The following is an 18,422-nucleotide window of genomic DNA, read 5'->3' on the forward strand; positions in this document are numbered from 1 at the left end:
CACAAAGATTCTGGGTTCAGCCACCACTGTAACAGACGTCTCACTTTGCCGGTTACATGATTTTCCATCTCCCAGTCCAGAGATACAGGTCTCTAAAATCTTACAAGATGAACAAAAAGAGGCCTCGTGTGAAGTCTGGCCACGATACAAAGAGCACAGAGGACACCAGGTGTCCCTGTACCATCGACCACAGTCTTACTGGACCTCCCCTGCAAGACAGAATAAATATCAGAAAGGTCTTGGCATTCTCTTCTCCGGTAGAAAGATCATCCCTATGTCTGGTCTGAATAGACTTGTCCCTTGCAGGTCTGAAGTGTCTTATTCGTTCCCTGACTGCCAATCCAGCCATCTCCAGCTTAGTCAGCACCATTGATCCCTGGAAGGAGAAGAAAATTCTCCTTGAAGTTCACCGAGATTATTACTTCCTTTACGCCCTTGCTCCTTGAAAAGGAAAATTGCTGCTGTCATGACTTTCAAGAGGGTTATCAAAAGGAAGATTTCAAGGTAGACCGGAAACAAGTACCAGAAGGTCCTAACCTCTTTTCTTTTCAATAATTGCTGTAATTTCTCCATCAATTCTGGTCCAAAAAGCTTGACCCCTTCAAACGGCATCCATAAAGGCCATTCCCTTAGGAAAACATTTCTCCAGGCTGCCAATGTTGCACCTTCAGTCAAGTTAAAAGAGAAGTCCAACAGGAACTCCACCTGTTTCTCCTTTGCTTCACTGGAAGCAGACCATTCAGACCCATTCTGAATAGCTTAAAACAAATCTCTAAAGTCATAAATTCACTGGGTAGTGTAGACTCCATAACACCCAGCCCTCATGACAAGATAAGCACCTGCATATGCTGTCTTCAAAGTAGTAACTATCTTCTCACCTGTCTGATCCTTCAGGATACTGTATTCTGCCACAGAGGTATTACCAACCAGGCTGGCCTCAGCCGAGTCCACAGCAACATATTCAGGCAGAGATGTATCTATAGTCTCCAGGGGAAATAATCTGAACATAAACCTAGGCACAGTGATCTTATCAAAATCCTTCCACTCTTTATAAACCAAATCTAAGACATGCATGTGAATAGGAAGACCCAAAGAAAGAGCTTGTTGAAACTATCTTAGTAGTAAAGGCTCTAATGAAGTGCTATGCAATTTTTCCACAGATAAACCAATGTTTAGCCTCACTCTTCCGAGGATTTCAGGTAATAATTCCTTATTTATATGTTTGCCTGTGTGGTCTGAGTGACTATTGTCCGGTTGTATGACTTTACAACGCATGCGTTACAACGCGAATGCCATCACCACGCATATCCTTTACCACGAAAATTCCTTTTACACGCATAGTTTTACAACAATTTTCGTTGTTAAACTATGCATGTAAATGGCATTTTCATGTTAAAGGATTTTCACTCTAAAAACGTACCTCTTAAATTTACCCCTCCGTGACACCACCCCCTCATTCCTCCTTACCTTTCCTCTCCTCGATCTTCCGTGGTGACGTTGTACGTCGTTAAGAGGAAGCGGAAGTGTTTTTCCGTTTCCTCTTACGACGCCGATTGCCTCCACGTCTTTTTCTTTATACTTTGGAAACCGGTGCGTTTTTTTGTTTTTGGGGGGGTGCCCCTTCAAGCCCCCTTTTTTTATCCCCCCCCCCTTAATTTTTTTTTAGCTTTAGCACACATGCCGTTACTACGTATTTCGTAGTAAAGGTATGCATGGTAAAGGCTTTTCGTTGTAACCACGCATCCACGCATGCGTTGTAATGCATGCGTGGTTATGGTAATGCATGGAAATGGCCGCGTTGTAGTGGCCGTTTCCCCTGTTGTCCAGTCCTTCTTTCTCTGTCCCTGAACTAGAGGATCTTGAGTGTTGAGCCCCATTCACTCTTCGCAGGGGAGATGGAGACTGTAAGGCATCCATTGTGTTAATCTCAATCCATCAAATGGTGCTCTCCAAAGAGTCTTTAGATCAATCTCACCTTCCTATAGGGAGGTGAAGTCGATGGGCTAGAGGAAGATGAATCAGCAAATCTCCTCTTACTGGAATGGTGGCATGCTGAAATCGGTGCATACCCAAAAGACAGACGCTTCTTTCTGACAGAGGTGCAGTCGAAGCTATGTATTTTTATTTCATTTATTTGAAAAGTTTTATAAAGAGTAAACTTGACCCATCAGGGTATCAGCGGGCTGTACATAGAAGCAGACAAGATAAGCAGGTAAAGGTGTAGATACTTAACACATAAGAAGTCAAACAAAAATAAGACAGGAGTAGGCGTGGTTATAAGTTCTCTTTTTTTTATTTTTTGTGGTTTCAACTGTAGAGTGTTAGAACTTCTTAGGGCCCAATTCATACCAGATAGAGTTTTTTTGCCAAGTAAACAGGAGTGTTATAATGAAGCGCTTTGTGCATCAAACAGGCTATCCGGAACCGAATCCTTGCTTTGAGAGAGAGCCAATTTAGTTGAATTAGGTCTGGTGTGATGTGATCACGTTTTCTTGATCCTGTGTTGTGTCTGGCAGCAGAGTTCAGAGTAGCCCTTAAAGGGGCCAGACTAGCTTTGGGTAGCCCTACTAGGGTCACAATTCCGTAATCTAAACGGGAGATAACTAGGGACTGACTGCTAGATGCATGTCATCAGGAGCTAGGAATGGCTTGATTTTCCTTCATGTGATGATGATTGACTTCTCTAGGTGTGGTACTGATGTTGCCTTGCATATTGAGGTGTTTGTCCAGCGTTATGCCGAATGATTTAGTGGAGTCAACATGTGGAGCGCAGTTGGTTGTTTGAGCCAATCTTGAATGGGGGCAGAATGATTGTGGGGGGAAATCAGGAAGAATTCCATCTTGAGTGTATTTAGCATAAGGTGATTGTGAGTTAACCAATGTTGAGTTTTCAGAAGAGCACAGTTTAGAGTTTTGATATAATCCACTGGAGAACTTTTCAAGTACAATTGATCATCATCTGCGTACATGTGATATTGTATGTTTGAGCGGTTCATAATTTCGTGAGAGGTTCCATGAACAAGCTGAAAAGCGTGGGTGAGAGTGCGGATCCTTGAGGCACTCCAATTGAGACTGGCGTACTGTTAGAAAGGGAATGGTTGACTTTGATTCTTTGTGTTCTATTATGTAGGAACAAGGCAAACCAAGATACAACTGGACCCGATAACCCAATCCTTTTTTCAAGGAGATCAATTATGTTGTCACATTTGACTGTGTCAAATGCAGAGGAAAGATCAATAAGTATAAGTAGAGAAGGTTTGTTCTGGTCAAGTAGTCTCAGGGCGTCATCAACAATTTGTGTTATAGCAGTTTCAGTACTGTGTCCCGATTTGAAGCCCGATTGGTATTAGCCAAGGAGCTGAAACTGTTTGATGTGATTACAGAGTTGTGAGTGTACGCATTTCTCAAGTAGTTTGGCTAAAGTCATGATATTAGAAATTGGTCGGAAGTTGTTAGGATCAGCTAAGTCTGCATTTGGCTTATCTGGGAAGTGGGGTGACTTGATGTATCTTGAGGCAATCAGAAATCATGCCCTGCACAAGAGATTCATGGAAAATCTTAAACCAGAGTGGGAAAATAGAAGATCTAAGCTCTTTGAAGAACTTGGAGGAGAGAGGATCATTGAAATTATTTCAAGGTTTTAATGAAGTTATAGTTTTGAGTAGCTTGGCATCATCTGGTAGTATATTTTTTTAGAGTACAATGCATAGAGCTAGAAAGAGGGGAACTCGCCAAGGGTAGCCATGGGGAGGGAGTGGGCTGGGCATGATAATGCGTATTTGGTGAGGTGAGTTGCAGTTCTAGTTCAATCTTCCTTAACTTTTCAATGAAGTGTGCAGAGAACTCCTCATCTCTAGGGAGTGAGTCCTTGGGTGCAGAGAGTGTTGGTTAGTTAAGTGGTTAGCTTGTTGTTTTATGATTTTTTTAAAGTTTTTTCAGTCTGCTTTTGGTGTTGTCAAGCTGTGACCTAAAGTGATCGGCTGTGGCGCTACGGATATGTTCGTTATATGCACTTCTTGTCATCCTCAACTGCTTGAGGTTTGTTATAGAAGGAGAGTTTCTCCGTGACCTTTCCGCCAGCCTTAGTTTGCGTTATTCCTCGTTAAGGGAGCAATTAAACCCGGTATTAGAATGATTGCCGGGAATTAGTTTGAGTTACTTTGGAGCAATTGAGTCAAACATATCTATCATGGAGTGGATGTAATGTTCAGTAAGGTCATCAGGATGTGTCATGTTGAGGGTGGAGGAAGTAAGTTATTATTAATGTAGGTTAGATCCTTTATGTTGATGTTCCTCAGGTCTCAACACCTATTTTTGGTCTTAAGAGGTTGTCCTTGTCTAACTAGCACCCTTTTCAAGATGAGAAAAGAGATTAGGTAGTGATCCGAAAAGTCACAAGGTGATATGGTATCCAGTTGTATAATGGTATCTTTAGCTATGATTAAATCAAGTGCAGAGCCATTGTTTTGGGTAGGTCCGCTGCAGAGCTGGGTGAAGTTTAGGCCAGAGAGGAAAGCCTTGAAGGTGCACCGTAATGGGTCATTTGCGTTGTTCCAGTGCAAGTTGAAATCCTCAAGGAAGATATGGTTAGGGTGTTGGTCAGAGTTAGTGGATATGGTCTCCATTATTTGGTCGATAAAAAGATTATCACCTGGGGGGGGTGATAGATCGTGTGGAGAGTTCAAACTATTTTGTCATTGTTCCGGATTTCGATGCTCAGAAATTCACAGGTGGACATCAGAGCAGTTTGTGTATGTCTCAGGGTGAGAATGGAGCGAAAGATGCAGGCTATACCACCCTCAACTTTAACTGGTCTATCCAGTCTGATGATGTCATATTCAGGGGTAACTAAAATGGTGGTGTCACTGAGCCACGTTTCAGTAACGATCAAGAGGTCCATTACTCACGTAAGTATGAAGTCGGTAATATCAGCTAGGGGCCTTACCACTGACTTTGTTAAGAAAAATTGATTTGATGTGAGATTTTGTTACTACCGCTTCTAGGTGTGATGTGGGGACAGGTAATAAATTATCCTTGGTCATATTTTGACACTGGTTTCTCTAAACCGATTGGAGGGAATAGCTTGGATATTGAATGGTGAGGGTAATCTCTCCACATGTGTAGAGGAACAAAGTATTCATAAATCCTATACGGCGCTTGGCATCAAAGCACACAAGCACTTGCAGACCACGCCTTCCAGATATACTCACCACTCGACACATTTCTTCAGAGACAGCTCCACTTCTGTGAATAAAATGAGATCTCCACAAGGTTGACAGCTCAGAGGACAGCCACAGCTGCTGTCCTCCTTGAGATAAGGAAAACAGGTAACTAGGGCTACTTCCATCTCTTGGGTTTCCCAAAGTGACAATGAACAACATTCTCAGACTGTGCCCGAAAGAGTGCACAAGCACAGCGAAGGAGACACAAACTCCGCAGGGGTTCTACTTCTTGTTCCTGTTCCAGCCATGAGACAGGAAAAAGAAAACAGATTATTTGGGTCAGCTAGTAGGTATAGTGTCCAGCGGGGGTGGAGGAATTGTGACATAACTTCCTATTTGTTGCTTCTGTGTGAGGTGGATCCACCTTAAACGTAATAACTGGAATGAGGGGGAGGCATGTAGGGATAATGGAAACAGACTTTGGAATAGATTGATAAATTCCACGATGTGATTTCCATGCAGGAGGAAACAACTCAGTTTTGCCATGATCAGAGATTGTGGTGTCTTTCTTAAGCATATAACAGAGGGTATTTTACTAGTGGCAACCAAGTGGCATTAAAATGTAAGCTGCATTAACAAAGCAAATTGGTTTGCATTGGTTATAGAAAATGCACGGTCCAGTGTACAGAAGATGCATGTGGGCACACTTGGACTAAATAACATATATACACATACAAAGGGCATAAATGTGCATAGAAGAGGTAACATTGGGTGCACTTGAGGTGGGTGTTTGAGGGTGTTTGTCAGAGACAGAGTTGGTGTCTTTTGCAAGAAAACGGGCTAATGGAACAGGAGGGTTCTGGGGTGCAAGTGGATATATTTTGGCACGTGGATTTTTCACCATAAAGAATGCAGATTAAGCGCATACAGTATGCCTCATATCAACTGCTCGCAATGGGGACATCTGAAAAATATACACTAATACATCCCAAGATATTCCATGAACAAAATAATAGGAACCCTTGTGTGCAAAATTAAAATTTCTCTGTTAATTTAAGGAAATTTTACAGAGCTCCTACAAACACTGACCAATCGAATAGATCTGGCTCTTTTGTGGTTAAAAGCACTTGTGTGTTGACCATAACCATGCTTTCTATGTGTAGTTTTGGGGAGGCAACAGTTTGTTGCTCTGGGGATTAGTGTTGTGCTATGGCAGGGTTAGAGAGGGGAGTAAAGGTGCAGTATAACAGCGGTACGAGAGAGATAATACTACAACAGGGGATCGGTACGAGAGAGATAATACTACAACAGGGGATAAGTGCTACGAAAATGTGAACATCCACCCCACAATCCTCCTGGGAAGTATAACGTTCATGCGAAAAGTGTTAGTTGAAAGGGGATTGTGCCCCTCTCTGTTTTCCAATGGACTCCAATGTAGTGTGTAACTACCATGAATAGCGAAGGGACCTTGGGCATGTATCCAATGAGAGACTATACCTTTCCCAGTCCAAAATCTCCTCCTCTGTTGTGTAAAGTCCATGATGCCATAACAGATGCAGCCGACCCCATAGGCTACCGTGTGTCATGTTCCCAGACCTGCCCATGCATGGTCTCCCTTTCGGAGGCCTATTTATTCATCAACCTCCATAAAGCCAGGCACGCAAGTAAAACTTAAATCTGCCCAGGGAGTGACTGCAAGCTGAGGTGCTGCGGGCTGACAAGATTAGGAATGGCCCTGACGGGCATACTGCACGCACTGGTACCAGAAGGAAGGTCCTTTGATTCTTTGTGCACTGCAGAGACAGAATGATGCCAAGAGAGTGGTCTTGATGAGCCCCAACCCCTAATGGTCTGCCTTAAATGAGGGGCAAATGACAAGTCTATGCTGGGGAGACCTTCCAATACAGGCCTGTCTGCCCACAAGGGGCCGCCCTTACAATGCAGTGGTGTGAGCAAGATAGAGTCCCAGGAGGGGTCTGTGGAACTGTTGGAGAAACTTAGGGGCAGATTTACAAGGCCCTTGCGCCACTTTTGCGTCATTTTGAACATGGGAAAAGGGACGCAAAAGTGGTGCAAGGGGCTTGTAAATCTGCCCCTTAGTCTTTATCGGTCAGGGGGTGGTGTTGTAGTGAAAATCAATAAGTTAGGTCCACACTGCCACATTCGTTGGATACCAGTTAGGGACCCAGACAGTAGGTAGCTGAATCAAGAAACATGACCAGTCAGTATGCTTACTCTTGGAAGTATAATGACCTGATGGAAGAGTTTTACACATACTGTTTGTTTTAATTCAGCTTACTGTTGAACTAAATAGATATTGAAATACTTCCTCCTAGCTTTCTTCAATCATTAACTATGTTATTTTAATGTACACACCTGGGTCACAGAATCACAGCAGCAGTGCTTAGATTTAAATGTTTTATTTACAATTAACTGTAAAAAACAGATATTTACAAGTGAACATGCAAAAGGAATGTGTATGTACAGCAGGACTAAGATATGGCCTGCTTTACCAAGTACACAATTGGCTGGAATTACATTCTACAACAATTATTTAATCGTGAGCACCGTTTGACACAGGTTTATTTGGAAAAACCCTCTAGCATAGGCCACAAAAGAACAATCTCATATTATATGGCAATTATACTCTGAGAAACCTGCTCTCTCCTACTTGTAAGTCTCAGTGCAAACCTCCAGCAAGAGCAGCAAGCCAGGAATATTGTTTTGATACTTATCACAATAGAAAATTAGTTGACAGTGTGCCAACAATTTACATTTCCTCCGGAGTTCTAAAAAACGATTCCCATTTAAAAAAACACTGTCGACAATATTTTTAAAAATTAGTTAAAAAGGTATATAAAACCATAATCCATACTAGCAACAGTAACAGATGAATTTAGTGCAGAACATATGGACGTTTTACACTTTTTAATGGGGTAACTATGATGCCACTGGTGGTAAGCACAATACAGAAAAAGACTGACTTAAAAGACAAACAGACCTTAGGTATAATTAGCCATGGAATGAAAAGTGTCCCCCAAAAACACCATGCCCTGCTTCTATGTATGCCTTTTTACAATATCTCAGACATTCAAAGTTCCATTTCCTTTCCGTTAGCATCAGATGCTTCACCAGTAGCCTTCTTGGCCCACTTGTGGAGCCGGCTGTAAACTGGAAACCCATTGATCTCCTTGTACGTGTAGACCCCAGTAATGTCGTTCCACTGGAAGGTTGGTTGCACACTCTCCACTGGGAATTCCTTGACCAGCTCCTTCTCATCTTTGTCCAGGGCCACCATTCCGAAGAACTGCTTCACGTTGGCCGCAGCCAGAATCTTGGCATGGACCTCGGATGTACGATTGAAGAGTGTACTTTCAGCAGAGTGATATTTGGACCAATAATCTTCTTGTTGAAAGCTAATTTTGGAACTGCAATGCTTGAAACACTTAATGAGGAAGATGCTAACTGCAACACATCCGATCAAAAGCCATCCAATGATCTGAAAGACAAGAAAGCCAAAGTAAAATGGCAGGTGAAGGATCATTTTCATCCACAGAATCTAGATGACAAAGCTCTTTCAATGGAGGTTGCGGGGAGTGGATTAGGTATAGGAATAGGTGGCAACATCACAAAGCATTTATGTAGGCGAGTGGTCAGTGAGCAGCAGGTGCACGTGTGTCCGTGATCCCAACATGAAGCAGTAATGAAGTCCTGGCATGTCAACAGCAATGACACTAATCAGCTTGTCTTTTCCTTATAAAGGATCACCCTGAATTAAAGCCTGCAGATGGACTTTATGACAGTTACAAGCCATGGACTTCCTCACCACCTCTCTCATGACAACTAAGCAAAAGGAAGCAGGGAGAGGCAGCCAGCAGCAGCAGAGAATAGGAGAAGCAGGGGAATGCTGGGGCCAGTGATTCCAGCAGTGGATATGTTATTAGAAGGATGACTTAATCAACTTTGGGGTAGTTAGTCTATCAGACTGCGTTGACACTGTAGGTCAATGCCCACTTTTCAGAACAACCACTGCCTTTGTGAGTTTTTCATTTAGGATCTGTTGCACTTACATTTATTTTAAATATAATATCCTCTTGAACAAGGAGGATGTAAGACTGATGGTTAAGATGTAAAGAATATATTCGGTTTGGGGTGACAGTATATTTTTTTATTTGGTGCTTGTGTATGAATGGATAACAATGGTTCCAATGGATATTATATATAGAATAAATCCAGATTTTTATAAGCATCTGCATACTATGCTTCATGGGCCAAGTCATTTAATTACACAATTCTAATTGTAATAATACTGTATATTATAATAATAACCACTTCCCTAAAATATGGTTTCAGTACACATTAGCCTAATCAGGGGAGATTAAAACGGTTTGTGGATGTGATGTAGCACAGAGTTAAGAATCACAGTTATCATGAACTCGGCAGACCCAGTGACCTATTATCACTTGCACACTAGTTTTTTCCCCATGAGGGAGTTATTTTTCCCTTCTCATATTAAATTGCTTTATGAGTGAACCAAGGCTATGGTTTCACTGTCCCCCATCAATGGATCGATGTCACAATACATTTTTTAACCATTCTATATCAAGATTTGCGAAATTCACATTAATAAACGGTGAGTGTTCCCAGAGTTTCCCTCGCAGTACTTAACCAAGGACATTTCCACTTTCCCAGGATAGAGCTATACACTAAACCAATTAACAAGCTCTAACAAAACTGTGAGAATGACAGAGATCCGGTGTAATACTGCCATGGGAGAATCTTCAAATGTATTTTCTAGTAAAATGTTTTGTTTGCTTGTTCCCTATTGGCAGGGCCACTGGAATTTTGGGATTGTGCGGCTGCTGCGATTTTCACATAAATACAGATTTGCCGCATTTGACACATTAGCTGCAGATTTTAATTTAAAAAATGTGTTTCTAGCTCAAACGGTTAAAAAGTTACAAAAAATGCATTGAGACGTGTTGCAGCGCAGTGAAAGGCCCTTTGCAAAGCTGCACTTGCCACCTTTTTGTTGCTTATTGCTAAATGTGGGTATTAAAATGGCACTAAAGAGGTGCAACCAATGGCCAGACAATGTTACCAAGTTTAAAATTATGAAATAATACTATTATAAAATGTACCACATGATGCCACATAATTTGGCTTTTTTTGCTGTATAATTTACTTAACCCTGCCGCATGATTTGGCCCTCATCTGCCACATAATTCCAGTGGTCCTAACTATTTGTGCATATCCTAAGAACGCTGCACCTGTATAGAATGTACGAAAGTCTTTGTCTAACGCTCTATAATAGGACATGTAATCTTCTGTACAGGATAAGCCCCTTATTCCCCACCTTTAGAAGGCGAATCAATGCCGGATTTCCGATAGAACTATACTGAGTTCTTCGCACTTGGGATCTGTACGCTTTTGCTGCTAACTTGCTGATGGTGTATTTCATGTAATCGCCTATTAATACGTTACATAAAATTTCAAACAACAACCTTTGTCTGTCATTCTGTGAGACGGCTTCAGCATTGATTAATGAACTTGAATAGCAGCGAGGGATCCAATCAGGAAGCACCAAAGTCCTCATAGGGACTACACCACTCCGGTCGCCTGGCCGATGGCGTGCCTTTCGGGTATGATCATTTAGGACGGTTTTGCGCACCGACACCCCCATTCACGGATTAATGGTCGCGTCCGAGCTCTGCAGATAAATCAACAAAAGAACTAAACAAAGGTGTGGAAATATGGATTTTTCTGGTCAGTTATGTCCCCTATCTTGGACCCCAACGGTTCTATGTGCATGTCGCAAGTACATGTATGCTCCCTCCAGTTCCAGTAATGATGACGCAAACACATGTGCGTCCACCGTCAACATGTCCTCTGTCAGATCCGCCATGAATGGGCTGGATATTCGCTTCCTAAGTATGAAAAGCCACCGACTTTATATGGCTCAGTTACTCCATTTTTACAGTTCAGGCGAGTAGGCCCGATTCTGTCCTCAAGCCTTTCCCTGCTCTCGGCCTCTGACAGCTTCAGCTTGAGCTCGCATCTGTATCCATGAACTTTGTCCTACTCCCTGTGCGGCTAACGGTGCCTGCCTCGGCCAGTTTTGCCTGCCTGCCAAGAAACCGTATTTCACCTTCGAATTATCTGCTTCCCCCCCAGCCGATGCATTCCTGCCTAGTAGCTTAAATAAACATTCTTCCAGTTACCAAGCAAAAAGGCCCATCTTCTCTGTCCTCATGCAAGTAATTCATAGCCCTGTTACCATGGAATATTCCTACCCCCTCGCATTCAGTGTAGACACCTAGACGCTTGTACACGCACGCACAGTCAGTATAGAATAGATTCTGTCCGAGAGTCCTTCTTTTGTGGATAACATAGTTCTTTAAACATAGGATGTTAGATATGATTTGGGATTAGGTTGACTTGACCCCCCAGACTTCTTGTCTCCACACGTAGAGCTAAATGTCAAGTCCCCGTCACCCCCTAGTTACACGTCAATTACACGTCAGACTGCTGCGCGCGCATCAATGCCAAGTATTATCATATAGATCCACCTATGTATTACATCATAGCCAATCATGTTCCTTTTTACTCATTATTACACCCATTTTCGGTTACGCACACCAAACGTCAATGTCCTTATCAATTGTTACGCCTACTGTATTCACTTCATTATGATGTATGTATTATAAAAGTTACTGCTTGTCAATAAAGTATGTACTTCACTTCCTGAACTCCCGTGGTGATGGAACTTGAAGCATCCGATTATAATCGCTTATTGGAATAAAGCCCATTCTGAAACTCTAATATCACGGATTCTGCCTCTCATTTCATTGAGCTATTTTACTATGTTCCTGTATCAAATTCAGTCCCGGTAAAGGAGAAATATTTACCACATGATGGCGCCCGAACAGAGACACTTTCTCATCTCACGCGCCGGCGGTGCGTTGCAGGCCCGGTCTCCTGCCACAGCTGGACGGACAATAACGCGTACCAGCAGGATTTCCTGTATCTCCCTCCGGTCAAGCGGGGGCGACTGAGACTGCAATCAACACCCAGACGAGGCGGTGAGAAGTGCGAAGTATCCCGACCAGAGCCTAGCCGAGAGAGCAAGATCCGAGGTATACAGAGACCCACCAGTCCGACGTCAAGCCCAGTGTCCGACGAGTCGAGTTGAGTCCAGTCCAAATCCGAGTCAAGTTCAAGTTACTAAGGCCTTCTGTTTCCGAAGCTACCCGGTGAGTACCATTACTGGGGAGGCATTTCTGACGTGCACATAGGTTGTGCCGGTCAAGACGGGTTTGGGTACACAAATCCGGTCTGCACTGTTTTAGCAGTGTATCTGTACTGTTTAGCAGTATATCAAGTATTCCGAAGTGTCTAGTTATTGTCTAGTTATTGTCGAGAATTAAGCTTGGTGATTAGTCATGCAGACGATCATCATTGTTGTTTCAGTTAAAGGTTTAATGTTAAATGTTTGAAGTGTTTAAGTATATCGTGGTATGAATGACTGTTCATTATCGTGTTTATTGTATTAAGTCTGTTCAAATTCAAGTATCAGGTCAAAATCAAGTATAAGGTCAGTTCTCAATATGCCGTTCTTTTCGAAATTAAGACAGATCACTACCAGAAAAGGGGTTCTCGAAGAAGCCGTCCCTATTCCTCCTAGGGACACCCCAGGGCACTTTATGTATCACAAACATGGATTAGACGCTATATTATTTCTTGATTTATGGGTAGACTATACCAAGGGATTACCAGAAAGTCAGAGGTGGCCCACAGCAGGGACCTGGGATGCAGAGTGCATCATGAAAGTCGAGGAAGAGTTATGGAAAAGGAAAGTCAGACAGTCACAGAAAGACGCCGTTGAATTATGGCGTAAAGAATCACATAGACGAACAGAAAAAGCACGTAGACAGGAAGAGAAGAGTAAAGAGAATTCCAATAAAGTTCGAGAGAATCTATTAATTGAGGAAGGTATCCGAGTGAAATCAGAACAAGTAGACAGACAAAGAAATGCCCTTATGAATGGTATGTATCCCCTTCTGGCCGAAGGATTACCTAAGGCTACTCCGGAAACGCCAAAAGACTTGCCAACCCCATTGTTCCCAATAAAGGTACATCCTAAGGGGCATCCTAGAACCGCAGAAGATGTTTTTCTTTCCTCATATTTAGATGACGCAGCTCCCGAGTATGCCAATTCCGCCCCACGTAGACCGCCTACCAGGGAGGTTCAACGCCAAGATCCAGTACCCGTATCCCTACAGCAACAAATCGAGTCACAAGTTCCGGCAAGCACATCTGTTTCTGTATCCGCTCCTACAGCTACTTCTATGGCTGTGTCCACACCTGTAGTTGCTGTGTCACGTTCAACGAATCCTTTTACACCCGACGCCCCAGATGGAGCCGCGGGAGGAGCTACCAATGTCTTTTCTACGCCACCCAGAATAAATAAGCTTACTTTTCAAGAGTCAGCGCATTCACGTACACCCAAACTCCTTAGTGCCCGTGCGCTTAAGGAACTTCTTATAGATTGTAGATATGACCCGGTGCCTGGAAAAGAGGACGAGATGACCCTAGCATCATTGCGTATTAGACGAGCCGCAGTGTATTTAGCGAAGTTACCAGGAATGACTGCGCATCTAGATAATCTATATCATTTTGTCCAAACAGGGCGAGATCCAGAATGTATTTACAGAGCTATGGAATACCAGAAAGTAGAGATACAGGGGGAACTGTTACGTTTCCTCATAAACTGTGTGATCAGAAATCAAGACCGACCGGGGGTAGACCCGGAAGCCATGAGAATTCTTACAAGATGGAGCCAGAATATATCAGAAGGGAGACATGATAAACAAAATTGTATAATAGCCATGTGCCGAAAGATCCGTAAAGAAATAGAACGCCTACACGAAGAGAGATTAGAGACAGACGAGTTCGAACAAAACGAGGAAGAAGGGCCAGGACTGCCCACAGGACAGTCAGACACCATAGCCTATGTAGGTAGAGGAAGATCTTGTAATAGGAATCAGACTAGATATCATACTGACTCAATACATCCGACGTGTCCAGATAATAACAGGAATTTTCAAATACCTATAATTAATATAAGGTCTAACGAGCATTCGTTCCAAACCGCCGACAAACTACTCCGAGAACGAAGGGGTTATCATTTCCTCGATTCTATGGATGAACAAGATTTAGCCAGGGCAGCTGTCCATTGGGTGGACAGGCCCGGAAAATATAGTGATGAGAGTAGTACGCACATTTTTGAATCTTACCCCAGATGAACAAAGGTTAGCTGGGATTTATATGATCCAACAACTCATTATACTGTATCGGAGTCAGCAGTCGGACCCTGGTCCCTTGCCTGACATACTGACTGAATTACTTATGAATAAATGGAGAGGTCCAGGTACTGAATTAATTAAAGAAATTCTAGAATCAAGAAAGCAGTATATTCTTTTCGTATGTTCAGAACATGTTCCATTGTCCGTCAAGGAAAGAACTACGTATCACATAGATAGACAAAATCCCTTACGAGAAGTGCACCCAATAAAGGGTGAGGACAATGAGTTTAAACGCGTATTTGTATATACGCCTATATCGAAAATAGAATTATTAGAAATGAAGAAAGTAGTACCCAGTCATGACAAGGACCCAGCGGGGTTTCACCGAGAAATTAAAGACATGTTACTCATGGGAGAGTATACCTACCCCGACATTATGACAATATTAAAGGTGTTGATGCCTGCTGGCATTTATGAGAAACTCAAAGAAAAAGAGTGGGAGGTAGGTGATCAAAAGATAGAATGGTCAGCATTAGAAGCAGAAGAAAGGGCCCGAGGTCCAGGTTCGGGGCTTGGGGACAAAACTAAGGCATTACCAGGACTACTAGTACAGGTACTGCCACGTTTATTAACTACGAAAAAGGAAGATTGGGGTACAATTTCAGCCTGTAAACAGAAGCAAGATGAAGACACTAGTGATTACTATGCCCGTTTTGAAAAATGTTTTGGTATAAATAGTGGCATAAAAGCAAGTAGCGAATCATACCCACATCTGTTTGTAACAAAATTAGTAGAAAATGCTCTGCCTCCAGTAAAGAATAGAGTATTAAAATTCGAAAGTACCTGGCAAGGTAACACTCCAACACAAATGTTACAAATGTTACAGTACCACCACAATAGAATTAAAGAGGAACAAGAACATGAACACAGACGCATGAAAGACACAAAAATGAAAATGCTAGTTTCCCAGACAGTCCCAGCTGAAGGACATAAAAAGGGTATGACACATTCCGATTCAGCAGGACCTGTAAAAGGGACATGCAATTATTGTAAAAAGCCAGGCCATTACGTACACGATTGTCCAGTTCTAAAACATAATATCGCCATAGGTAAAACACAAGAAAGATCACGGCCACTCAGACAAGACCAGAATGAACAAGGAGCTATACAGCATGTCCAGGCAATGCCAGCCGCACAACAGCCAATACAGTTTGTGCCAGCTGCACCCCCATTGCCTGTTGCTGCCACACAAACAACAACACGACAAATGTATCAGACCGCACAGTATGAATATCCCGAGTATCAGCGTTACGCATGAACTAGCCTAGAGAGGGAAGTTGACTTACCCCTTATCGAGATTCCTGTAGATCAAGAAGGACCTTATGTACATAGTAAATTATTAGGTCAAGATAGAAAATTTTTACTCGATACAGGGGCAAGTCGAACAACTATAAAACGTAGTGAAGTTCCAGGGGCACCCCTCTCAGGCTCACAGAATATTTCCCTGGGTTTTTCAGGAAAGCCTATTGTTAATGAAGTGTCACAGCCTCTTCCACTTACGATAGGACCTTTGACCCGAACTACAGATTTACTGCTTACTAAATCATGTCCAGAAAATTTATTAGGAATAAAAACGTTAAAAGCTCTAGGAGCCATAATATGTTGTTCTCCGGAAGGAGTAAGATTGTTTTTACGTGATTTTAAAGGTCACTATGTATCTAGAGACATGGATCCCCGACTACAGACTTTACCTACACATCTATGGGCACAAGGCCCTACTGATGTTGGTTGCATGAATATTACACCATATCGAGTCACACTAAAGGCAGGAGTGGTGCTACCACGAATGCGACAATACAAGTTACCACCAGATGCTGTAGTGGCTTTACTACAAATCATTGACGAGCTCATTGCCCAAGGAGTAGTTGTGGAAACAGACTCCAATATATGTAATTCACCGATAATACCGATTCTTAAACGAACAGATCCGAAGGCCCCGCCCGTATATCGATTGGTTATTGATCTGCGCGAGTTAAACAAATGCATTGTGCCACAATTCCCTGTGGTCCCAGATATCTCGTCATTACTGACAGCTATTGATTCCGAAGCGACATTCTTCACTGTAATCGATCTCAAGAATGCCTTTTTCAGTGTCCCAATAGATCCGGAAAGCCAATATTTGTTCGGATTTAGTTTAAATGGACGTAGCTTTAAATTCTCACGCGCACCTCAAGGATTTACCGAAAGCCCCAGCATCTATAGCCAAGCATTGAAACGAGAACTTGACAGTATCCACATGCCAGTTAACACGGCTCTGTTTCAATACGTCGATGATCTGCTGATCACCGCAAGAAGTGAACCTGAATGTGAAAAAGCATCACTGACAGTTTTACAATTTCTAGCCGAAAAAGGGCACAAGGTGTCCCCTTCTAAGCTGCAATTCTGTGTCCAGCGAGTTGTTTATCTTGGACACTCGCTGGACAAGGAGGGAAGGCAGCTTACACCCGACCGCATTCAGTTGATAGCTAACATGCCAATACCCAAGACACAAAAGGAGGTGCGGGCTTTCATAGGCCTCACTTCATATTGTAGACAGTGGATCCCGCAATATGCATTCCTAGCAAAACCACTCATTCAGTTGACAACCCAGGAGGCAGCCACATCGACTGTTCTCCCTTGGACTCAGGAACACACACAAGCTTTTGAAAGCCTAAAGAAAGTTTTATGTCAAGCACCTGTTTTAGCAACACCATGTTACAGAAAACAGTTTACACTCTTTGTTACAGAACGCGAAGGTACTGCTTTGTCAGTACTCACACAGGAACAAGCAGGAGCACACAAACCATGTGCTTATTTTTCTAGTACATTAGATCCCGTAGCTCAGGCTCTGCCTACATGTCTGAAATCAGTGGCAGCAACAGCCTTAGCAATCAGACAAAGCGATGCCATAGTGTTAGGACATCCATTAACAGTTCAAGTACCACACGCAGTAGAGGTTCTTGTAAATAGAACACAAACACAACACTTGACCGTAGCACGACTTACAGGGTATGAACTTACATTGTTTCAGCCACATATAGAAATAAGACGCTGTAACACATTGAATCCTGCCACACTTTTGCCAGTAATCGGAACAGACCCACTAGCTCATGACTGTATTGAAGTCATTACTGTAACAACAAAACCCAGACAAGACTTGACCGATGTTCCATTGTCAGATCCAGACCTGACATTTTATGTCGATGGTTCATGCATGAGAACAAGTACAGGAGAGTTAGTAGCCGCTTATGCAGTCACAACAGATACTGAAGTTATTGAAACTAATCGTATAAATACTCTGTCAGCTCAAGCCGCAGAGCTCATCGCTCTGACACAAGCCTGTATTCAAGCCACGAATAAAAAAGTCAACATATACACTGATTCACGTTATGCATTCGGAGTTGTACATGACTTCGGCGTGCTGTGGCGAGAGAGAGGTTATTTAACTTCCCACGGTGCCCACATTCAGCACGGACCCCTCATTCATGCATTATTAGATGCAATACATCTACCCACTGCAATATCAATTATGAAATGTAAAGCCCATACAAAAGTTACTGATACCATTTCCCAAGGCAATGATCTAGCCGACAGAACAGCTAAACTGACTGCTCAAACTCAAACCCCCGATATGACAAAGACAATAGTCCCGACACCGACACATTGTATGACAGTTAAAGATCCTACTCTTGACGTAATTGACATACAGACACATGCTACACCAGACGAAATAAAGAAATGGACTGAATTAGGAGGGATCCAAACGGACCAAGGATGGATGATGAAGGAAAGGTCTGTATGGTTCCTCCCTGATTCAATGGTCCAAATCGTAATTAACACTATACATAGTCCAGCACATCTAGGAGAAAAAGCTATGCTAGATAGCATTCAACACATTTGGTTTAATAAGCATTTA

The 18,422-nt window shown here is 42.7% G+C and overlaps 1 protein-coding gene across 1 annotated transcript in view; it reads right to left on the reverse strand.

Annotated features, from left to right (window-relative positions):
* Positions 1 to 7,566: 7,566 nt before the first annotated feature.
* The window catches only part of LOC146867689 (calcium homeostasis modulator protein 2-like), a 66,282-nt gene continuing 55,426 nt past the window's right edge, over positions 7,567 to 18,422 (reverse strand). The window contains exon 3 of the mRNA XM_085606698.1: positions 7,567 to 8,661. Within this exon, the coding sequence (XP_085462824.1) occupies positions 8,254 to 8,661 (408 nt within the window). The 3' untranslated portion in view covers positions 7,567 to 8,253. The remainder of the gene's footprint in view (positions 8,662 to 18,422) is intronic.

Source organism: Triturus cristatus, chromosome 1_2 (genome assembly GCF_964204655.1).
Source record: "Triturus cristatus chromosome 1_2, aTriCri1.1, whole genome shotgun sequence".
Taxonomy (NCBI): domain Eukaryota; kingdom Metazoa; phylum Chordata; class Amphibia; order Caudata; family Salamandridae; genus Triturus; species Triturus cristatus.